This window comes from Mauremys mutica, chromosome 8, assembly GCF_020497125.1.
Source record: "Mauremys mutica isolate MM-2020 ecotype Southern chromosome 8, ASM2049712v1, whole genome shotgun sequence".
Taxonomy (NCBI): Eukaryota; Metazoa; Chordata; order Testudines; family Geoemydidae; genus Mauremys; species Mauremys mutica.
In genome coordinates, this window is record NC_059079.1 from 3,838,971 (window position 1) to 3,862,755 (window position 23,785).

General features: G+C 49.9%; 2 protein-coding genes across 7 annotated transcripts in view; one reads left to right on the forward strand and one right to left on the reverse strand.

The window, feature by feature from the left end:
- Positions 1–23,785, reverse strand: part of LOC123376099 — a 26,487-nt gene continuing 2,702 nt past the window's right edge. Inside the window, exons 1-13 of one of the 6 annotated variants that reach the window (XM_045027830.1) lie at positions 18,576–18,684; positions 16,684–16,732; positions 16,502–16,592; positions 14,494–14,527; positions 13,866–14,026; positions 11,995–12,076; positions 11,256–11,436; positions 11,093–11,160; positions 9,285–9,361; positions 7,534–7,634; positions 4,370–4,464; positions 3,429–3,563; positions 1–772 (exon numbers count right to left, since the gene is read on the reverse strand). In XM_045027830.1, the coding sequence (XP_044883765.1) occupies positions 636–772; positions 3,429–3,563; positions 4,370–4,464; positions 7,534–7,634; positions 9,285–9,361; positions 11,093–11,160; positions 11,256–11,436; positions 11,995–12,076; positions 13,866–14,026; positions 14,494–14,527; positions 16,502–16,567 (1,137 nt within the window). In that variant the 5' untranslated portion in view covers positions 16,568–16,592; positions 16,684–16,732; positions 18,576–18,684 and the 3' untranslated portion in view covers positions 1–635. Of the gene's footprint in view, positions 773–3,428; positions 3,564–4,369; positions 4,465–7,533; positions 7,635–9,284; positions 9,362–11,092; positions 11,161–11,255; positions 11,437–11,994; positions 12,077–13,865; positions 14,027–14,493; positions 14,528–16,501; positions 16,642–16,683; positions 16,951–18,575; positions 18,729–23,785 lie in introns of those variants that run through there. The other 5 variants (XM_045027829.1, XM_045027833.1, XM_045027832.1 and 2 more) reach the window with 5 other exon arrangements.
- Positions 18,898–23,785, forward strand: part of MMACHC (metabolism of cobalamin associated C) — a 14,557-nt gene continuing 9,669 nt past the window's right edge. The window contains exon 1 of the mRNA XM_045027835.1: positions 18,898–19,119. Coding sequence (XP_044883770.1) covers positions 19,030–19,119 — 90 coding nt within the window. The 5' untranslated portion in view covers positions 18,898–19,029. The remainder of the gene's footprint in view (positions 19,120–23,785) is intronic.

Sequence of the window (23,785 nt, forward strand, 5' to 3'; positions counted from 1 at the left end):
TAGGAAAACTTTATTTAAAACACCCCAGACATGCAAGGCCTGAAGAATGGGAATGGCAGGATTTTAGGCCGCAGCCTCTCTCCATTTCAGCTGTCTTCTCCTTAAAGCAATTTTCCCTTTATGAATGACATGAAAACACTGTTCCAAGAATGGAGCTTTTTAAACCACTTCAATTACCTGCATGGGAAGGGATTTACCAGCACCTGGCAAACTCAGCTGCCACTTAGAGGCTTCTTGGCACTTACCTGAGTAAATGTATGGATCACCTACTAGGGCTCTGTTCCCCACCCATGCAGAGAGGGCAGAACAGGTCTCCATATACGTGCCCAGCGCTTTAGCTAACAGAGTTAGAACAGATCTTACAACCTGAAGCTCAGGAATACACAGCCCAATCGGTTTCTTCTGGAGAGTGCTTGAAAGTCAAAGTCAGTGGAGGTGCAGACTGCCTGACACCAGGCTGTGCAGAGCCCGTCTCCCCGCAAAGGGATCACTTTGGGCCACTGCAACATCCCTCCACCCCAGCCGCCCAAGTGGCCGACAGTTCAGAAGAGGAGCCTGTCCATTTTGAGACGCCAATTCCCTTTCCATCTTTAATTTTTCTTATTTGACAGAAGGGGGCTTTCTTTGGCTAAGCATTAAAGATCACTCAGATTAAGTTCAGGCAGACTGTCAAACAGGTCACTGCTGAGGTCCTCATCCGACATGCTTCCAGCCTCCTCCTTGGGGGTGCTGTCCTCCAGCTCCAGGCTTGGGGTGGAGAGGTCTTGGGATCCTACAGACACATGGCAGAGGAGTTAGCCATACTCTGGACTCTGAGGCTCAAGTCCTCATCATCAACCAAGAAAAATGGCCCCCGACCTCCCTGTAACTGCAGAGTGATGGCAAAGCTGATCTGCTGCTGGTTTGGAGTCACCAATGAACTCGAAGCAATGCCAATTCGGCATCTACTCAGGCAAATACAAACACAAGAAAACACATTGACAATGTGGGTTTGACTAATTTGTATCAGCAAATATTTTTTAGTCATGGCCTCCTGCCTCCTAGCAGCCTTTGGGCACTCCACTAGGATATCAATATTTATTAACAATAAGATAGGATAACTAGCTTCCTCTTATGAAATTATGCCTGTTACCTGACCCAGGGCTTTGCTGATCAAATGTTAAACTCAGTCCCTGGCATGTGCCTGCAAGTAATGTTGGAGGAGGGAATTTAACCCCTTGATATGTCCTGGGGAGATTGCTTAGCGAACATCCCAACAGCAACTGGACGTGTTACAACTGCATCTGCAAAGCTGTTAATTGTAGCAGCTTTCCTAGTAAAGACTGACTCAGCGGGATCTGTACTTCGAAAAAACAGAACTCAAGGCAATTTCATGTGCCTTAAAGCCCGCATTCACGAGAACCTTAAGCATCTTACTGAAGTAGGGCATGAATTTCCTCTAAAAGAACATTAACCCCTTTGTTCCTGGAGCTGGGAATTCCCCCAAGGCTAAGTGTTAATGCAAACAAAAGGGTCTTTAACACCCTGAAGCAATGCTGAAATCCAAAGGGATATAGAGTGTGGAAGATGAGCCTTTCGAAAATCGCTGATTTTCACCTTCCTAACCTCATTGGCTGAGTGTCAGCACCAACCAAACATGGAGTGACATTAAAACCTGACCTCCTGGCACCCCTGGGGAATGCCAAGTATTATTATTATTGGTAGTATTATAATTGGCCCTCATATTGCAGCTTAACGTTACCCTGAAACAAGACTGGAAGGGAGGCTCAGACAACGGACACCATAGGGCACCACATTTTAACCGTGATCCAAGTGCTTTGGATGCCAGTGTCACAGGTCCAGTCAAGCGCCCCTCTTGGCCACTCACCAGACTGTTGTAAGCCTCCAACGTCTGAACAGAACCCATGTACTGTCCCTATCTTGGGGGCCTCTCGGCTCACCCTCAGGGTGCAGACCCACTATCTAGCACACCCTCCTGAGAGCTGCGACTATGCAGCCCATTGCCCAGCCCCTGGGAAACAGTGGTGGCCACTCAGGTTTTTCTTCCTCTTCATCCTCCTCCAACCCCACTCAGCTGAAACATTTCCTCTCCCAGAACACCAGCCGGGGGGGGGTTCTGGGTCTGTCGTTTACTTCTTCAAGGGGCGTGTTAGGAGCAACATGCAGCGCACAGACTCTTTGCAAAGGACTCTAATACCACAGCTTGTTACTTAACTGCACAAGAAATACACAGATAGATACAAACAATAAACTCTATTTGCATTTCCCTGCCTCAGTTTCCTCACTACCACTCAGCTTTCTTTGGGCTAGGATCAGAGTCCTCTGGGACCATCCAGGGTCCTGCTGCAGTGCCTAGCTTGTGTTCTGAAACACGGAACCTTCTCTCCCCACCTCATCTCTCTGACCCTGGCTGTTCTATCTCCTTACCCTCTCCTGCCCAAAACTCCTCGTGTGGCTCTCAGGGGCTGTTTAAACTCCCCCATTCTCACGCCTGTCTTTGACCTTTCCACTCTCTCCACTTCCCCCACTCCCTGCAGACAAGTTGGGGAAAGTATCTTCCGGCCTCAACTAACCCATTTTCATTCAGGTGTTTCCACCTGGATAGGCAGCCATTAAATTCTGGCCACCCACCCCTGTCCCTAGTCTGGACAGACCTGACACAAGCATGGTGGATACCATATATACAGAAAGACATTCCGTGATACAAACATTTCTTAACAACTTCACAACACTAATCAGTTCACAAGCTGTGTAGATGGAGTCCCCAAATCATCACTGCCAGGATTCTAGATTGTCCTTGTCAGATAAGATGCTTTGGTAAAGGGGGGAAAGTGAAGTTCTCCAATGCAGACCACAAACAGTCTCGCTCTTTAGTACACAACTTGGACAGACTAGACAGCAGCACGCAAAGGAAAGCCTCTGGGTCACTGCATGCTAGAAGATACTGTCCCCTCCCTCCTCAGGGCTGCCACTCAAGAGTAAAGATGTGAGAGGCTGCAGTATGCTCTATTTTATGCAAAATCATACTTCTGTTTACACAGCACCTTCCACCTGATTAGGCCTGACACCAGACAGACAAGGAGCCCTGGAAAGTAAATCTTAAGTAGAGAGCTGGGATTAGAACCAAGAAGTCTGACTCCTAGTCCAATGCTCTGACCATTAGACCATACTGCCTCCCATATTTAGATGCCAAACACACACACCTACATTGGGCACGGCCTTAGGGCTCTTGTCAAGTTGTGAGTTTGATCTTGGTTTGGGCATTACAAATACTGCAACACTTTTAGGGACACCAAACAGGGACTGGACATACAAAGAGATTCCCCTCTCCCCACAAGGCAGTCACACATCTAACATCCACATTCCCGCTGAAAACAACTCTACTCTTTGGGTATCAAGGGCTTCTAAGCCTGCCATTGTTCTCTTACCTTCAGGCTCCTTAATCTCTGTGGCACTAGAGAGCTCGTCAGAGCTGACATCTGTGAGACTGAGCTCAGAGGCAGAATCATCACTCAGGAAGGAAGAAAATATCTCCTCTTCTCTCGACAAATCATTGCTTTCCACTAAGAGAAACACACCAACAAGCAGGATAAGTTAAGAGCTGAGCTCATGGTTAAAGAGCATAGGCCGGATTCCTCAGTCTTCATAAGCAATACAACCATTCTGGTTTCATAGCATCGTACTCCTACTCTGCACTGGTGTAAATAACTGAACAAAGGGATGGAGAGCCAGGCCCTGAATCCTGTAAATCGAGACTAGACGTGCACTGGACACGCACTGGGGGCAATGCCCCTGCAATGAACTCTCCCATCTCTGACTCTGTGACTAAAGACAAACCAAGGAGGATCATAGGAGAGATGAAGGAAACAGAGAAGCCAGCCAGATTCCTGGCTATCCCCGACCCGTAAACTACTCCTTGCCCTTGGGAAGTGATTGTCTGGAGAAGGAGTCCAATAGAGCAACATTACTATAATTCTCAGGACTTCCAGGCTCTCTGCTGCAAGCCAGGGAGTCGAGCCCCCGTTAGAGCCAGGACTTCAGGCAGGGAGCCTGGAATCCCTGACATGGGAGGGCTGCCCACAGTCACAGACCCAGGAAGCCCCCTGCTCCCTGACCCCCAGGCAGTCCGCATGGTGGGGCTACCCCAGAGCCATGGACCCTGGAAGCCCTGGGCTCCTCAGGAGCCCACCACCAAACCAGGCAGGTTTCCATTGGAACCCTGCCTGTGATTTGATGAAAGTTTGTCAAACCCAAGGATGTTTCCACTAAACATTTCAGGTTCAACAAACCAGCATTTGCCAACGAAACTCTATTTTGTCAGAAAATTCCCAACCAGCTCTACCAGAGAGGAAGGACTAGCATCACTTACTCCCATAAGCACTTTCCTTTCCTACAGGCTTAGTGTATGACTTCTCTTCCAAGGGCAGATTTTTCATTTGGTCTTTCAGGTCAGTGACCGTAGATCTGATTGAAACAAAACCAACAACACTGATTAGCTCCAGGGACTGAAACAGCTGCCAGGAGAGAGACAAAATTCATTCTTGGGATTTTCTGCAATGAGCGATTTTGGTAAACTCATAGTTCAAGGTGGATTCAGCTCTGCTGAGCAACTCATTGTATGTGGGGTGTGGGGCATGGGGGGCAGGGAGACCTGAGGCTTTTACAGAAAGGGAAAGAGAATCAATACTTAATTACAGGAGAACTGCAATTAAATCTCATTATTGGAGATGACTCACTGAGTTAACATAACATCCTCCATGGTGGGTTATTATAGTACAGGAGGCAAGTTTGGTTTCTGATGTCAGAGCAAATTCATCAAGGAGATTCTAATAACAGATTCATGCTGGACCATGGATGTTTTCACAGATGTTTTCCACTAAGAACACGAATGGTTATTTATGGATTTTGGGGAGTAGGAGTGAATATAAGTGACTAACGGGGGAATCAGAAGAGAGAACAAGAAGTCAGGACACCTGGGTTCCAATCCCAGCTCTGGTACTGTTCCCTTCCCCATCTACCTCGCTGGGGTGATGGAGAGGAAGATTGTGAGAATGAACTGTGTCTGAAAAGGGCTTTGAGATCCTTGGCTGGAAGGCACTAGGGAATGCCTAATGTTTGTAGTATCATTCCTCATCAGTCTCCCTCAAGGAGAGACCTGGACACGGCTCCTTGCAGAGTCAGCCAGTGCTACATGTGCCCATCAGATGGGGCACTGCCGAGTGATATGAAGGGCTCATGGCTGCAGGGGCCATGCATGCGTCTCCAGTGTCCCAACTCAATTCTATTTGCAATACAGGAGAACCTCAGAGTTAGGAGCATCAGAGTTACAAACTGACCAGTCAACCACACGCTGCATTTAAGTACGCAATCAGGCAACCGCAGAGACCCCAAAAAAGCAAATGCAGCACAGTGCTGCCTTAAACGTAAACTACTAAAAAAATAAAAGGAAAGTTAAAAAAAAAAAGATTTGACAAGCTAAGGAAACTGTTTCTGTGCTTGTTTCATTTAAATTAGGATGGTTAAAAGCAGCATTTTTCTTCTGCACAGTAAAGTTTCAAAGCTGTATTAAGTCAATGTCCAGTTGTAAACTTTTGAAAGAACCAAAGTGTTTTGTTCAGTTATGAACAACCTCCATTCCCGAGGTGGCTGTAGCGCGGAGGTTCTACTGTAGTTAAACTCTGCCTTCCTAGGCTCCTCCCACCCCAGGCATTTTCAGGTGGATAATATATGCGTCACATCCCGCCCCAAACTGTTGTAAAGTGTTGCTGTTGGGTAGTAAAGAGCCTACCGGGTGCTACTCCAGTAGTGACGGCATTGCAGTGGTGGGTGTCACCACGCTGCACATTGTTTGAGATCCTTCAGGATGAACGGCTCTATGCGATACTGCTTGGCATTGACTTACCTGCAACATCTCTAGAGAACACAGGGATTCCAAATAAAGACCTTTCAGGAACAAATATTTAATAAATAGTCCCAGCTCTGCTGTATTGCAAAGGTCTTCAGTATCAGCCTGACGTTAATGAATGGACAGAGTGCTCCCCTAGGAAGGGAGGTCTGGGGCACACCATTGAGGGAACACTGCCTGCCAACTGAAGGGGTGGTTGGCATTCCTGTGACACGTTATCCCATTGTGGCACCTGGGTGTGTGGGAAAGAGAGTTAGAGACAGTGGCACACACAGAATCCCCAGATACCCCTGGGTCAGCTGGGTTGGAAAGACAAGCGCACAATTAAAGGAACAGTAGCGCAGAGCTAAGAATCATTGAAGGGAAAGCTCTAATGTCACCATCCTCTCCAGGGAAAAGGCCAGAGCCTGCAAGGCCCAGCTGTGTGGAGATCACAGCCAAAAGTAGAGTCAGTTTCCTTTCTCGGCACGGTCCATCATGGGAATGTGACAGCACAGGAAAGCAAGAGGAGAGCAGGGTGGTGCAGGGGTTTAAGGGACACAAGTGGGCGTCTCTTCAAGAGAAGAGGCCCCAGGCAGAAGGGAATTCCTGCTGAGCTGATAGAAAGGGAAAGAACTAAACAGGGGAATCACCACTTTCTGACCAGCGCCACGTGGGTTCACTCCGTGAGTGACAGAGAAGGAGCTTCAGAAGTCAGCCAGTGCCCGTGGTAGAGGGTTTGTGGAGGGGGAACATGAGCATGCTTGCTTACACAGTGTATAGCCACGTGGACTAGAGGGCACAGGAGAGCGGTGAGTAGAGATGGAGCCTTTCATCTCCAGGCCAACAGTCTAGGGTCAGCCCAGAATAGGAACAGCAAGAAGTCATTCACACTGAGTAGCTGCTCTTTCCCTGTGTGAAGTGGGGTACTCAGTCTAGTTCAAGGTATAGGTATCTCCATCACAAACAGATACCATCACAACTGCTCCCCTAGTTTGCTGCCTCAGCAGAGAGATCAAAGATTGAATGGATCACAGAGCCTGAACTCTCCATCTTCCCCTAGCTGGGACTCCTCTCCTAGGCAGTGGGCAAGCTTGAACTGAGCTGCCCACGTTCTGGAACCTCCAGGGCTCGCAGTTCGGCACTTTATGCGTTTAAAAACTGGAATACTTCATTGGCCAAGGTGCTGGATTGCCAACCCTGGAGATGGATGTTATCTATCCACCAAGCAGGTACAGTGATGCTCTCCCCACACTGCCTCGATAACAGGTCTCAATTGTGACCCGCAGAGACCTCCTCTAGAAGCAAGAGAGGAATTCAGCTCTGCCTTCTCTGAGGGTCAAGCAAAGAGTCTATTAGTGTTAGTTGTGATGTGGACACCTGCCTACTAGCAACTGAGCTGATATTACCCACAACTCCTTTCACACGGGGGCACTGAACAGTGGTCACACAGCAGCGCGCACACTTGTGCCATTCCCATGTGGTTTGTGGTGAAATATCTCTTGGATATACAAAGAGCTGCACTTGCAGCTGATGTGCCGAGCTCAGTAGGGTGAGGAATGCACCCCATCTTGCCAGCAATGCATGGTGTGTGCACAAATGTGGTGCCACATGTCCCACAAGACCCGTGGAAGGTACATGTCCCCTACCTGATGTGGCCGAGCTCCTGCTGGGTGCTCCGCGTCTCCAACCTGGCTTTGTCCAAGTCATCAGATTGAGTTTTGTGACTGTTCATCAAATCTTCCAGCATCTGTGGATGAGGGGGGACAGTCAGTCACTGCCAAAAGGGCACCCCACAGAGAGCCTCTGATTCTACACTGCAGTGCTGAGCCCAGCAGAACATGCATGTGTGACTTGCTCTCTGTACAGACCTGGAACAGCCTGGGGAAAGCACTGCTGACACAAAACATGCCATCCATGACAACAAGCACTTCACCTTTCCAACACAGAAGGCGGTGGGCTTATGTTCCTTTACAGTTTGGTGTGCTCAGATCAAGATGGGGTACAGCATACAGGAACCTGTACCCCTTGACCCAGCCTCCTTAATGGAAATTAGGGCCACACTGTAGATCTCTGCTCTCCATGCTTGGCCCACTGACTGCATTTTGACCAACCATAATGTATTAAAACCACCAATCAGTTTGAGAATGTGCTGCCAGAGTCTCTTGGGCAGCAGGTTATGGGGGCTACTTGTCCAGAAGCGCTAGACAGCAGGTGGTTTCTAAAAGGGTTAGAGGGGCTGCAGCTAGCTGGGAAGTATAGCCAGGTCTGACTGTTAGCGCCAATGTATTTTAGGCCCTTCACAACTCTACCCCTCCCTATTTGTCCATGTGTTTCCCACCGCATTATCCCTTCTCTCCCTCTGCTCTGCCAGCCTCAATCACAAATGTCTTCACGCCTTATGCATGGAATGCTCTCCCTGAAGTGACCCGTAAGGGCACTGCCCGTTGTTCCAAATCCTTCCAACTTCTGCAGTGACATCCACAAGAAATCAACCAAGTCCTGGTGGCTATGATGGGGCCAGTCAGAAACTTTTAGATATATATGCTGGCTTTTTTCTATGAACACGAACACTTGTATATATTTTGAATCTACTCTTCTCCCGAACCCTTCATATATCACTTGTCTTCTTACATTGTTAGCTCTTTGAGTCAAGGACTGCGTTTGTCATGGCACTACTGCAATACCAATACCAAATAAAAATAAGCCATCCTCTGCAGACTGTAACCATACTGATCTTAGCTTTCAGTATTGTCTGATAAACACTTACATTACATAGGCAAGAGAACTGCTATAGTTCGGCCTCACGATTGAGTCTCAGTGTTTAATTTAATTAATGTGGCCCCTTATGAACAGGGGTTACAGTGACCCCTCCCATAATTCCAGGTACACACAGGAGTTGCTTCTAGCCTAAGGAATAAATACTGAAATCAGCAGCACACTGGAAAACACAGTAATATCCTGGTGTTGATTAATGTAGCACCAATAAACCTTTTAGATTATGTTAACACAGGAAGCCTGAGAAATAACGGTTCCGCCATATGGGAACAGATCATCAAATCCATGATCTTTTCTCCAGCCTTCAGAGGAAGATATAAAACTCCCATAAATTTCCTGGATAGTTTTACAATACTATCCAAAGAGAAGATATACTTCCTGCCCCCAGATGGTGATCAGTATACGTCAGAAGCATAAGGATCGACAGCCAATGTCATTTACTCTAGCCGCTTGCACTGCAGCTGCTATTCATACATGTGCCTAACCCCTCTTTTAAGAACTTTACTTATAATTTTCCTATCATCTGGAATCAGTGAGTTCCATAGGTTATCAAACTATCACATGCTTTAAAAATGCATGTAATGATTTTGCCTGGGGAAGGTGAACCTGTAAAGCTATGTACCTTGCAGTATCGACTTTGAGTTCTCTTCATTTCATCAGTTTCAGACATCTGATTGACTAGATCCTCCTCCTGTCGGTCTAAGAAGGAAAGCAATGTAACTTTACATAGTGAACTGGATTGGTTTTGGCCACAGAGCTGAGTCATAGCAGAATCTACTTCTATTCTGTGCCTGATTTTTAATAGTCACCTCAGCACTCACTTTTCTCTGTGCATATTCAGTCAAAAGCTCAGTGGGCGCCTCTCATGCCAGGACTACATTCTACTGAGGAACTCACGTGAACAGCAGGAGCAGCTGCCAGATCTCCATGGGACTCTCATACAATACCCAGATCTATTACTTTCACAGCTCTATAATAGCACAAATGGGAACGCTGTTATTGACACGGAGCCCTTTACGTACAGTTCGACTCTGACAAATGACTGTGAAAATGACATTGGTGGTTCCCCATTTATTGCCATTCAATGACTATATTTGATGTGCTCAGTTTATAGTAAGTAAAAAAGATGGTTATATTCCTTTCCCCTACTCTGTGTTTTGTTTATTCAGACTGTAAGCTCTTTGGGACAGGGACTGACTCTCACCATGTGTTTATACCGCACCTAGCACAATGGGGACCTGATCCTGGTTGGGAACTTTCAGCCTTACTGGAATGCAAACGAGCTGCTGCAGTAAACTCAGCGTGGCATCTGAGAGTCAAGCTAGGTTCCTTTTGTTTCATGTCATTACCAAAGATTCTGCACCTCAAATTCTGCCTTTGGTTACAGGTGGAACGCTTAACTGCCTCCACAGAAACTGCTGCAATATAGGGAGGGCAGAATTTAGCCCATAACTGGAGATTCTGTTTATGATTCAAGAGCCAGAATAGAACCCAGCTCCCTCTCCCATGGTTATGTCAGCTCTGCACCCCTAATTGGAGTGATGTAGTTAAAACTTAGTTACTACAAACAGACGATCTGACTGAATGGTGCTTATGAGTATGAAGGGGTCACTTACACACATTCACTTTGAAGAGTAGAGAGACAGTTTGATAATCTAAAACCAAGGCATTTTCAGGACTGTCTCTGGTCTATGCCCAGTCAAGGTACACTCTACCCCGATATAACGCCACCCGATATAACACGAATTCGGATATAACGTGGTAAAGCAGTGCTCCGGTGGGACGGGGCTGCGCACTCTGGTGGATCAAAGCAAGTTCGATATAATGTGGTTTCACCTATAATGCGGTAAGATTTTTTGGCTCCCAAGGACAGCGTTATATCGAGGCAGAGGTGTACCTGACATCCCATAGCATCCTTGAGAAAGGCCCAATAATAATAATGGCAGCCAGCTCTCACATAGCACTTTTCAGCAGTAGATCTCAAAGCACTTTACAAAGGAAGTCAGTGTCATCATCAATTCCCTCCCCCTCTTGCCTCTCTAAGGCTAGGGCGAGGGTGAAGTTTGAAAAACAGCTGCAGAAGTGTATTGCAATGCACCAACCATTCATTGAATGGACCCCATCTCTCAGAGCACCACAGTGCAACACACAGAGTCAGGCAGAGTGGGGAGACCCAGTGCATGTTCCTCTCCCACCGCTCTGCCCATGCCCTGGTGGGTGAGCTAGCAAGCCCTGTGCATGCTCCCACACTTCCCCTCCAACTCTGCCAATTCACCACAGCATCCCCTACTCTTCCATTCCTGAGCAAACTGTCCACTACAACAAACAACATGATGCTCCTAACTGCAGGCTGCTTCCCTCCCACTTCCAGTCATCTGTCAGGCCCACAGGGCAGGACCCGCACTGGGAGCAGTCCAGAGCAACACTCACTGAGCTTGTGCTTCAGTTGCTCCACTTCTCTCCTCACACACTCATATTCTCGCCACAGGAGCTTTTTGCTAAAATAAAGGAGAGAGAGGGTTACCCCCTGGGGAAAGGAAGCAACAGCCTTAATTTCCTATGATTCACACAGCTATAAAGGCCCAGAGCTGACCTCTCATGCACCTCCTGCATGACGCTGGAGCTGGGATACAGATCCGGGGTGCAATCTCCATCCGGCTGGTGAAACACTTGCTGTCGCAAGTTACGAAGCTCGCTTTTCAGCCCTTCCATTCTCCGCCCCAGCAGGGACTCCAAGCCACTCTGAGGGCTGTTATGCAATCGACCAACCTCCTCTGCAACAATAAACAAAAGGACAGAAAATGATTAGGCTTCAGCTTGCAAGGGGAAAGGGTGGGGCTGGATAATACACAGTACAATGGTCTCAAAAGTCAGTTCACTGCTGATGTAAAGCGCTGGACTGACCGCGCAGGGCACTGGGGGCCTCTGCCGATCCCCTGAAATGGTACAGCATAATCAGTACCAGTTCAAGAGCTCCCTTCACCACTCTGCCAGCACACTCCGGGGGCATAAGGGGAGTCCGGTCTTCATGGCATAGTCTGAACAAGTGATACTCTTGGGCAGAACACGTGAGAGATGCAAACCAAGTGTTGGGTTGTAGATGTAAAGGTTGTATTCCATAAGGGTTAGAGCAAAGGACTATGAGTGGGAACACCAGGTTTCTACTCTAGGTTTGAGCTCTATATATTCAACAGAGTAGGGAACGGGACTGGGCCCCATTGGGGAGCTGCACTCACAGCCTGTTGTCTCATCAATAGGACCCCAAACAGTCAGATGCGGAGCAATCGCTGAACATCCCAGAATGACCACAAAGCCAAGGGATTCATCAGTACCTTCCAGATGATGGATCTGCTGCTGCTGGAGCTCCTTCTCCTGCTTCAGTCGATTTACCGACTGGGTGAGGGACTCAATGACCTGGGGGGGGAAAAGCAGGATGAGAACAAGTCTCACATGGAAATAATTTAGTGCAGGGAAGAGCTCAGTTGCTTTGTGCAGTTTCAGAAGCTGGGAATGTTGCGGGGCACCTCAAGACTGACTCTAAAGCAACCATACTCGGCTGAGTAGGATAGAGGGGCTTCCAAGGAATCTCCTATGACCCTCCTTGTTGGAAGGATGAAGGCTGTGATGAGGGGCAGGGAGAAGGGATACAGGGGACCTCCCAGAGAGGAAAGGAAAGTGAGTGCTCCTGGGAAGTTACTGTGACGGTACCTCCCATAAGGCTTGATGGAAATATGCTTAGAATGTGTTTTATGCTACATATGCCATGTAACATATCTCCGTACAGGTTATGATCTACTGAATGTATTAATCCTATTTGTATGCATGTATCATTTTTGTATTTGAAGTTATGAATGTTGACTCTGTACTGGCTTGATTTCTAAATAACCTTAGTAGAGCATTTGGTCAGTTCCTGGAGAAAGAAATGTTGAAATTAAGTACCTAATCAAGAAACACTTAAAGGACAATGGATCTTGGAATGCTCCAATCCACATAAGAAGTCTACTTGAAGACGTTCAAGGTAGCATGTAAACAATGGATATTACCTGTAAAAACTGAGAGTCATGCATGGACATGTGACTTGCCCAGGTGACTCCTAAACTCCATCTTGGAGCTGGACTTTGCATAGGAAAGAGGAGGGGGTCTCCACACACAAGAGAAAGTCTATTTAAACCCCTGGGAGACCCCTCCATTTTGTCTTCAGCTGGCTAAAGAGGGAGCCTCTCCATGCCCCAGGATACCGGAAAGAAACTGGAACAAAGGACAGTGTGCAAGGGGTGTGAGTGATTGCTGGACCCAGGCTAAAAGGAGATCAGTCTGTAAAAGGGAGCATTCTGGAACTAGTGAGGATCTTATCTGTATTCAGTTTGATTAGACATAGATTTACGCATTTTATTTTATTTTACGTGGTGACTTACTTTGTTCTGTTACTACTTGGAACCACTTAAACCCTACTTTCTCTATTTAATAAATCACTTTTTACTTATTAATTAACTCAGAGTATGTATTAATACCTGGGGGAGCAAACAACTGTGCATATCTCTCTATCAGTGTTATAGAGGGCGAAAAACGTATGAGTTTACCCTGTATAAGCTTTATACAGGGTAAAACGGATTTATTTGGGTTTAGACCCCACTGGGAGTTGGGCATCTGACTGTTAAAGACAGGAACACTTCTGTGAGCTGCTTTCAGGTAAACCTGCAGCTTTGGGGCAAGTAATTCAGACCCTGGGTCTGTGCTGGAGCAGATGGGCGTGTCTGGCTCAGCAGAACAGGGTGCTGGGGTCCTGAGCTGGCAGGGAAAGCAGGGGTAGAAGCAGTCTGGGCACATCAGGTGGGAGCTCCCAGGGGGTTTCTGTGATCCAACCCGTCACAGTTACTTTCCTTTAAAGGGCACATGAAGTGTCCCTGCAGCTTCAGCCATGTGCTGGCAGGAACTGGGAGTGCTGCAGAGGCAACACACTCTCAAGCAGGGTGATGGGGAGAGAAAGGAACACCTCAAATCTTCATGTGGAGACCTTTCCAGCTGTCTCAAAGAGCAACACTCACTAGCTCAACAGGGAGAGACTTTTCCCATCGTGTGACAAAGAGAGGCTCTCCACAGTCCAGGGCATCCAGTGTAAGGAGTGTGTATTTTATGCTCGCTAGTTAAACCTGTCTCTTTCCCCTTAGTAGAGAGGCTAATGTCATTAGCACTCTGGAGTTACCTTAGCTTGTGAATGCAGCTGACTGCTGATGGCTGCAAGCTCCTCTGTTGCCATCCTGCAGTGTGGAAGACTTAGGCAGGTAGGACACGGGTGCTGAGATCCAGCCAGAGACTCATCAAATGCAACCTTCTCAGTGTTTATTCTGTCAAGCAGCAAATCCACTAAGAGATCAAAAGTAACGGGAGTTACCAGGGCTGCAGGGAAGGGAACCCATTTGTTTACCACACTGTTAAACTTGCCTCAGTTAGTGCCTAAGTCAGGGAACTTGGAAAAGGTCAAATTGAAGTTTTAAAAAGCAGAAACTAGATTCTTTATGATCTCTGCTTGAATTATACAATCACATGTAGAGTCATTAGAACAGGCAGGTCTGCACACCCATGGAACCACTATATGGATAACCAATAAGAGGGGCTTGAAATGGCCATTGCTTTGCTACATGGGTACAGAAGTTACCTGGATTTTAAACCCAAGGCATCAACAGCTCTTACAAAATAAAAATAAAGGTATAATCATCCATTTGAGACACAGCAACAACACATGCTTGTACAATGCAATGGATATTCCTACAGAACCTCAATGCTATGGTAGCAAGTGCTTTTCGAAATGCTTGAGACAAACAGGTTGTTACCTTTGGAAGAGATGCTGGTTGTGTTCAGACGCTGCTGTAATAGAGAAAGAGAAACCAGATTAAGTGGTAAAGACAAAAGGACAGGGGAAAGTTACATACACAGGAAGGAGTGGTAGGGTACTTCACACTCCTTTCCACAGTGGATCTGTCTTCAAATCGAAGCATGTTAACAGCAGAGGACAGATTAGAAAGTGCCCTCATGTTCTCAATGGTGACTCCTCAAATCAACTAAATTGCAACAACAGTGATAGAGGAGTGGACAAAGGTACAGAAGGGTGAAGTATGTGGGGCAAATCCAGGAGGGAAACTAGTTGAAACAGGAATGAATTCAGGGAATTCATTCTATGGTCTGTGTTATACGGGAAGTCGGACTAGATTTCACAGTGGTCCCTTCTGACTTTTTAATCTATGAAAAATGTTCGCAGACATGTTTTTAATTATGTGAAACAATTACCATATTAGGTACATCAGGATAGCCACAGAACTTGGCAAAATCTAACAGCATTCCTACAGCTCTCTCTAGCCAGACTGAAACTGCAGTGCAAATGGGTCCCTTCCCCCATGGCTGATTACAAAGCCCAGGTCTACATTAGCGAGGGGGCGGTTTCAACCTAAGATATGCAACTTCAGCTGGCGTATCTTAGGTCAACTTACCTGGTCGTGAGGACGGCGGCGAGTCGACCGCTGCCGCTCCCCCATCGACTCCGCTTCCGCCTCTCGTGAGCTGGCGTTCCGGAGTCGACGGGGAGCACGATCGGGGATCGATTTTATTGCGTCTACACTAGATGCGATAAATCGATCCCCGACAGATCGATCACTACCCGCCGGAAGACCTGCCCTTAGGAGTAGCACCAGTAGCTTAAAAACAATAGTGTACCTCTAGCACCCTCGATAGCCCATCATCTCCCATTTTATAGATGGGGAGAACTGAGGCAGAGAATAGTTCATGGCTTGTCCAAACAGTAAATTGGGGCACAGGTTGGAACAGAACTCAGCAATCCCAAAGCACAGTTCCCCACTCTAAGCACTAGACCACTCTCCCCCTAATGTTATTGCTGCCTTCTCTATAACACAGTCATCCGTCCTGGCTCTAACGATAAAATAATACATCACAGAGCTGCATGTCATACTACCCACAAACTGGCTCCCTTTCATGTCAGTCCATGCTTTTATGGGGTGGATATCACAGCAAGGCCTGACAAAACCCGAGGTGCTCATCTGCTGGTCTTTAAAGAAAACCACTTGCATCTATCCAAAAGGGCACACCCCTTCCTCTGAACTGTTGTATAATAAAGGTTCTGCAGGGCTGACACAATAATCCTGCTCAACAAAAGATCCAACTTTCTTGGGGAAGTCAAGTGAATCTCTCTTCACTGAAGGGACAACGAGCTGCACAGAGGACCTTGAGGTCTTAATTTCCGTAAGTATCTGCAGTAAACATGGAGGTGGATTTTATTTTGGCAAAGAGGCCTGGATTGTGATGTTTGCAAAGAGTGGACACCCATCCAGTTCTAGAAGTTGCTTATTACACAGAAATTAGGTGCTTCCTCACAGTCCAGTACCCTATCCATGCTGCATTCCCATTTCATCCCTTTTCTCTTCTAGGGCCTTGGATCACCCTGAGAAATCGCTCCTTCCTCCTGGGCATTTTGTCCTTGAAATATTTGCAGAAGCATTTCCATTTTCATCCCTTCTAGGGACACTGGAAGCCTTGATCGCTCCAGTCTAGCACTGAAAAAGACCTGTGTGAAAGTAATTTTTCCTGAATCCAACTATTAGCGTGAAACATTCAGCCAGTCTCTAGAGGGCAGGGAACTCTACAATAGTTACAATATGTGGAAGTGAAATACTAGCCAAAGCAGCTACAGAAACCAGTCCTGGTGACTTCATCTACAGCAATGTTACCAACATAGTTCAAAGAACCAAGGGATCCAGAACTTGTTTAAATAGGACTTTCTTGGAGTGAGTCTAAGCCACAAGAAAGAGATGACAATGCAGCTGAACTTGCCTTTATTTTAGCCACGTTGCTGTCTGTTGCAGTCAGTATGGAGTTGAGCTGTGTGTCCCAGTTCATGTGGCTGGTAGGCAGGTGCTTTTAACTGTTTACCAATGACAAAGTAATCTAGGATCAACCCTTGGTGTATAAAGCTGAGGGATGGAACAGAGGATGGTGAAGATAGTTGGACTGACCTGTAAAACCATCGGCAAAGAGATTTTTCTCCCTATACAGTTTATGCTCCTATTACAGTTAAAATAAATATACATGTATAGTAAGAGAAATAAATGGGAGGATATAAGACTGAGGACAAAGTGCAGGGTCTGAAAATCCTGAGACTCCCACATAATTCACACCCAGAATGGATTTCATAAGCTAGGCCTGATGGAGGCTCACTGGTACAGGGCCAGGGCAGTGCAGAGCCCAGTGCAGAAGCAGACTTCCATACAGACCATTTCCTAGGGCCAAGCACAGCACCCTGCCATAGCGCTGGCGATGCAGTAAAATACACACCATCCACTTTGTGTGAGCCTTAAACGAACGCTGGGGCAGGGCCATGCCCTGTCCTCAGAGTGGTGAAGGTGGCAGGGAAAGCCCAGGGCTCCCACCATCTGCACCACTACAGACACAGAAATCTGCCAGACGGTTTCAGGGTGTTGGCGGGGGGAGGGTCAGCCCCCCTGCCCCATGGGGTGTGAAATCTCAGAAGGGTCTGGAGAGGTGCCAGTGTGGGGGAGCTCCAGAGAGGCATATGGAGGGGCTGGCAGAGGGGCCTGGTGGATGGGTGGGGTGAGGAGCATGGCGGAGGGTCAGAGTGGGGTTCTCTGGGGAGGTGCTGGCAGAGCGTTGGGGAGGGAGGGCTGACAGAGGGGCTTGGCAGAAGGGTGGAGCGAGGGGGCTCTGGGGAGGTGTTTGGGGGCCTGGCAGATAGGCAGGGTGAGGAGGCTCTGGGGAGGTCTGGCAGATGGGTGGGGCTGGGGGGCTCGGGGGGCTGGCAGGTGGGCAGGGCTAGGGGGCTCTGGGGAGCGGGCAGACGGGTGGGGCTGGAGGGCTCTGGGGAGCTGTCAGATGGGGGGTGGGGAGGCGTGGGGGCTCTGGGGAGGTGGGGGGCAGGCAGGCAGGGGGGCCTCTGGGGAGCTTGGGGGCGGGCAGGCAGGGCAGGGGCGCTCAGGGGCAGGAAGGTGGGGCGGGCAGGTGGGCGGGGCGGTGGGCTCTGGGGGTGAGCAGGCAGGGGGGCTCTGGGGAGGTTGGGGGGCGGGCAGGCAGGGCGGGGGGGCTCTGGGGAGGTTGGGGGGCTGGAGAGGTTGGGGGGCGGGCAGGCAGGGCGCTCTGGGGAGGTTGGGGAGCGGGCAGGCGGGGCGGGGGGGCTCTGGGGAGGTTGGGGGGCGGGCAGGCGGGGCGGGGGGGCTCTGGGGAGGTGGGGGGGCGGGCAGGCGGGGCGGGGGGGGCTCTGGGGAGGTTGGGGGGGCTGGAGAGGTTGGGGGGCAGGCAGGCAGGGGGGCTCTGGAGAGGTTGGGGGGCGGGCAGGCGGGGCGGGGGGGCTCTGGAGAGGTTGGGGGGCGCGCGGGGCGGGGGGGCTCTGGAGAGGGTGGGGGGGCGCGCGGGGCGGGCGGGCTCTGGAGAGGTTGGGGGGGCAGGCAGGCGGGGCGGGGGGCTCTGGGGAGGTTGGGGGGCGGGCAGGCGGGGCGGGGGGGCTCTGGGGAGGTTGGGGGGCGGGGAGGCGGGGCTCTGGAGAGGTTGGGGGGCGGGGAGGCGGGGGGGCTCTGGAGAGGTTGGGGGGGGCAGGCGGGGCGGGGGGGCTCTGGGGAGGTTGGGGGCCGGGCAGGCGGGGCGGGGGGGGCTCTGGGGAGGTTGGGGGCCGGGCAGGCGGGGGGCGGGCAGACAGGCGGGGCTGGGGGGGCTCTGGGGCAGGCGCGCGGGGCGGGGGGCCCGGGGCTCTGCGTCGGCCCCGCTGTCTCTGTGGGAACGAGGCCTAGGGCGGAAGCGGGGGGGGTTCGGGTCCCAGCGGCGATCCCGGGCTCGGGCCGAGCTGGGAGGCCCCGGGCGGGGGGAGGGTCCCTACTACCGGTGCCACAGGCTCCCGGACCTGGTGCGCGGCTCCGGCGCCCTCTGGGCCCCGCTTCTCTCCCTCCGAGGGTTTCAAAACGCGCACGGCCGCCGTCGCCGCGCCGCCCTGCCCGGGGGCTGCTGGGGGATGGAGTCCGCCCTGCGCTGCCTGGGCCAGAGAGGAACGGCCTCAGGACTACACTTCCCAGCAGCCATGGCGCCCTGGGCGCGGCCGGCCGCCCTGGGGCCGCGACCGCGCGCGGTGTCTCCTGGGAGACGCAGCCCTCTTTGCCGACGCCGCTGCCCTTCGGCGCAGGGCACGATGGGATATGAGGCCTCCCTGCCCGCGCCGCGCGCCGCCATCGCGCGGGAGCAGGAGGAGCCGAGCGTTGCCCGTGGGCAGCCGCCGGGTGCGGGAAGGACTCGCTTTCCCATGATCCCCCGCGCGCAGCCATGGCGGACGGGAGACTACATCTCCCGTGAGCCCCCGCGCGATGGGCAGCATGGAGCCAAGTGTGGCTGCGCTGGAGAGGCGGGTCCGCGGCTGCCTGTGCGACTTCGGCTTCGAGGTTTCTCCCCTCAAGGTATGAGCCGCGTGGCTGGAGCGGGGGGCGGCTGTGGCCGCCCGGCTGCCTCGGTGGTGCCCACGTGGTCCGTGACATCATGCGGCTAGCGCTGTGACATCACGTGGGCACTGTGACGTCATGCAGCCGCCTTGTGACGTTCCAGCCCCACGCCGGCCAGTGTTCGTGGGGCAGCGGGTGGACGCGGTGTGTGGGGACGGGGGCCCCCAGCCCGCCGTGAACTCAGGCTCTTCCCTGGTGCTGCTGGCGCTTTGGGGTGAAGGGTCCCGGTCATATTGCAGACGTGGTGGTGTCATTGGCAGTTGCCAATGGGGAAACCTGTGGCTGTCCAGTGGATTTTAGAACATAAGAACGGCCGTACCGGGTCAGACCAAAGGTCCATCCTGCCCAGTATCCTCTCTACCGACAGTGGCCAATGCCAGGTGCCCCAGAGGGAGTGAACCTAACAGCCAATGATCAAGTGATCTCTCTCCTGCCATCCATCTCCATCCTCTGACAAACAGAGGCTAGGGACACCATTCCTCACCCATCCTGGCTAATAGCCATTTATGGACTTAGCCACCATGAATTTATCCAGTTCCCTTTTAAACGCTGTTATAGTCCTAGCCTTCACAACATTTTGAGTCAAGTGGGGCACAGTGGACCCGCACACTCTCTCTCCCCCGCCGCAGGCTGTATCCCGAAGTATAGTATGTTGGTGACCCTGTATGGAAAGTACACGGTCTAATTACTTCTTCACTACGGCCAGGTGCTGGAAAAGGTGGCACTGAAGTGATGAGCAAGATGTGGTAGGTTTTCACCCAGACATCGTCGTGTAATGAGTCTGCAACTCTTCCTGAATTACATTTTGTTGGCCAGGACATCCAGACATGAACTGAGTTTGCCCCATATCTTGCTGCTTTTTGTCCCTTCACTTATGCCCATTTTCATCTTATTTCCACTGTCATGCTGTTTAGACCACCAGGGAAGGTGAAGTGCACAGTGTCCTTCAAAACTGGCATGAGTGCCTTTCTATAAAGGGCCTGATCCTGTGAGAAGCTGGGTGCCTCTTGAAAGCTGTGTAGGTCCTTTGATTCCCAATGATATCGGTCCTACCGTAGTGTAGTAGCAACCTGTCCTCTGGAAAAGCAGCAAAGAGTCCTGTGGGACCTTATAGACTAACAGACGTATTGGAGCATGAGCTTTCGTGGGTGAATACCCACTTCGTCCTGTTCCCTGGAGGATGTCTGAGAGCTCTGAAGTGTATTGCATCTCCATCCTTTCAGATTATTTCCAAAACTGCCATGTTGTTCTTCAGAGTGCATCATGGGACAGCATTTTATTTGTGGCAGTTGATACTGGGGGGCTTCTGAGAAAGGCCAAGTATAATTTTTTAAATGTGTGGGAGGAAAAAATTCTCCGTGTATGTTGTGAAAGGCATAAGCTTGTTGAAAGTACAAGGAAAGAAACGGAAACTAGCAGCTGAAAAAGTCAGAGAAGTTGGCTGGAAAACAGCAAGAGCAGGAGATAAAAGTGGAGGAAAGTGTGAGAAGGGATTGCATGACTTCACAGATGAGCTGCACAAAATGATACTAAACAGATAATTGACTTCTGTTGAGATTAACATCAAACTATATTGTCTTGAAAGTTAAATATTGACAATAGTCAGGTAACTGACTACTGAAGAAGTAAAGTTTTTATTGACCTGAGAATTAAATATTAACCCAGGCAAAGGTGAAACTAAGATTTGCCACCAAGGTCAGTGAATGTTGATCTTCACAGAGAGACAAAGTCATTATGTGCCAAGGTACGTACATTCTGAAAGCCTTCATCAGGAATCTCCCTATTGAAACTGTGAATTTCTTAAATGAAGCTTTTTTGTAAACTAACATTTTAGGAGAGATGAAGTTAGGTGACTGACAAATGAGACTATTGACGACTGCTGACAAACCAATCTGTTAGGAAAAAGAACAAGGATTACTTGTGGCACCTTAGAGACTAACAAATTTATTTGGGCCAAAACCCACTTCATCAGATGCATAAAGTGGAAAATACAGTAGAAAGATATATATATATAGAGAGAGAGAGAACATGAAAAGATGGGGGTTGCCTTAACAACTCTAACAAGACAAGTCAATTAAAGTGTGCTATTATCAGCAGGAGGAAAAATCACTTTTGTAGTGGTAATCAGGATGCCCCATTTCAAACAGTTGACAAGAAGATGTGAGTAACAGTATGGGGGAAAATTAGCATGGGGAAATAGTTTTTAGTTTGTGTAATGACCCATCCACTCCCAGCCTTTATTCAGGCCTAATTTGATGGTGTCCAGTTTGCAAATTAATTCCAGTTCTGCAGTTTCTTATTGGAGTCTGTTTTTGAAGGTTTTTTTGTTGACGAATTGCCACTTTTAGGTCTGTAATTGAGTGTCCAGAGTGGTTGAAGTGTTCTCTGACTGGTTTTTGAATGTTATTATTCTTGACGTCTGATTTGTGTCCATTTATTCTTTTGCGTAAAGACTGTCCAGTTTGGCCAATGTACATGGCAGAGGGGCATTGCTGGCACATGATGGCATATATCACATTGGTAGATGTGCAGGTGAATGAGCCCCTGATGGCGTGGCTGATGTGATTAGGTCCTATGATGGTGTCACTTGAATAGAAATGTGGACAGAATTGGCAATGGGCTTTGTTGCAAGGATAGGTTCCTGGGTTAGTGTTTTTGTTGTGTGGTGTGTGGTTGCTGGTGAGTACTTGCTTCAGGTTCGGGGGCTTTCTGTAAGCTTGGACTGTCTCTCTCCCAAGGTCTCTGAGAGTGAGGGATCGTCCTTCAGGATAGGTTGTAGATCCTTGATGATGCACTGGAGAGGTTTTAGTTTGGGGCTGAAGGTGACTTCAGAAGCAGTGGCATGTCCCCCCTCTGGCGCCTATGGTAGGGGCATCCAAGTGGCTCCACACGCTGCTCCTGACCCAAGTGCAGTCCCTGCAGCTCCCATTGACCGGGAACCGTGACCAACGGGAGCTGCAGGGGCGGCGCCTGCAGACGGGGCAGTGCACAGTGGTGCCTGGCTGTGCCTCCACGTAGGAGCCAGAGGGGGGACATACCTCAAGCAGATCCCAGAAGCAGCGGCAAGTGTTGCCTGGAGCCTGCACCCCGACCCCCTCCTGCATCCCAACCCCCTGCTCCAACCCTGATCCCCCTCCAACCCTCTAAACCAGGGGTCCCCAACACGGTGCCCGCAGGCGCCATGGTGCCTCCGGGGGCATCTTAATGCGCCTGCGTCCTGGCCCCCGGGAGAGCACCCGCCGAAATGCCGCCGAATTTCAGCAGCATTTCGGCAGGGACGCCTCTCAGTGACGCCGCTTGCCATCGACAAGTGACGTCATCGAGAGGCGTCGCCCCTGAATTTCGGCGGCGACGCCTCTCGATGATGTCACTTGTCGACGGCAAGCGGCGTCATCGAGAGGCGTCACCACCGAAATTCAGCGGCATTTCGGCGGGTCCTTCGTCTGGTGCCCGCCAGACGAAAAGGTTGGGGACCACTGTCTAAACCTTCCTGTACCCCCACCCCTCAGCCCCAGCCCAGAGCCCTCACCCACAGCTGGAGGCCCCCTTCCACCCCCACGCCCCAGCCCAGAGCCTACTCTCACAACCCGAACTCCTCATTTCTGGCCCCACCCCGGATCCCGCACCCCCAGCCGGAGCCCTTACCCCCTCCCATACTCCAACCCCCAATTTCATGAGCATTCATGACCTGCCAGACAATTTCCATACCCAAGTGTGATCCTTGGGCCAAAAAGTTTGCCCACCCCTGATTTAAGGGCACCTCCTAAAATGTGCTGAGTGCTTTTTGAGAGGGTCCTTCACGTCCTTAGCTTGCACTGGCTTCAGTAGGATGACTAAACATGGACCCAGTCCCGCTTTCAGTAAAGCCAATGGAAGGAATCCTCAGTGGGCATTGAAGCCTGTCTGTGGGAGTACTGATGCGGGCCCATAGCTATGAAGAGACAGTAGATGGCGCCGCCTCACCAAGGTTTTAGCACTGAGCAGAAGAAATAGCTCTTTCTATAGGCTCAGAGGGACTTCTCCTGTAGATAAAGCTCATCATATGTTTGCAGGTCCTGGGCCTGACAGAATGCAGGAAATTGTACCTGGTATATCACAGTATTTCTAGGGAACTTGGAGACTTTCCTTTGACAGAAAATAAATCCATACCCGTCCCTATCCCCACAGCCTTTTGCTTGGCACCTGCCCAGGAGTGATGATCTGTACATTGGAAACTACAGATACCTACAGAGAAGCATACTGCATGGCTAATAATGCAGTTTTAATTTATTATTAATTATTATTATTGTTTTATTACTTATTGTAAAAACCCAAACATACAAGATGTCTGTGTGTGGGATGGTCCCCATTGCTCTTCCCTGGTGAAAAACCCCACATAGTATTTTAAAAAGATAGTCCTTCAAAAAGGATATTAAGGGACAGTAATACATTCATCCAGGGCTTTGGAGCGGAGCTGGAGCAGGGAGCAGCTCCGGAGCAGTGGAGCTGCAGATCTTTGCCTGGAGCCAGAACACAGTTCCAAAGCCCTGCATTCATCATACCATGTTATTTCTATACTAGTAGTTAAACTGGATCATGACAAATAACATGTGCAACCTCTTTTCAACACTGTGTAATAACGTGC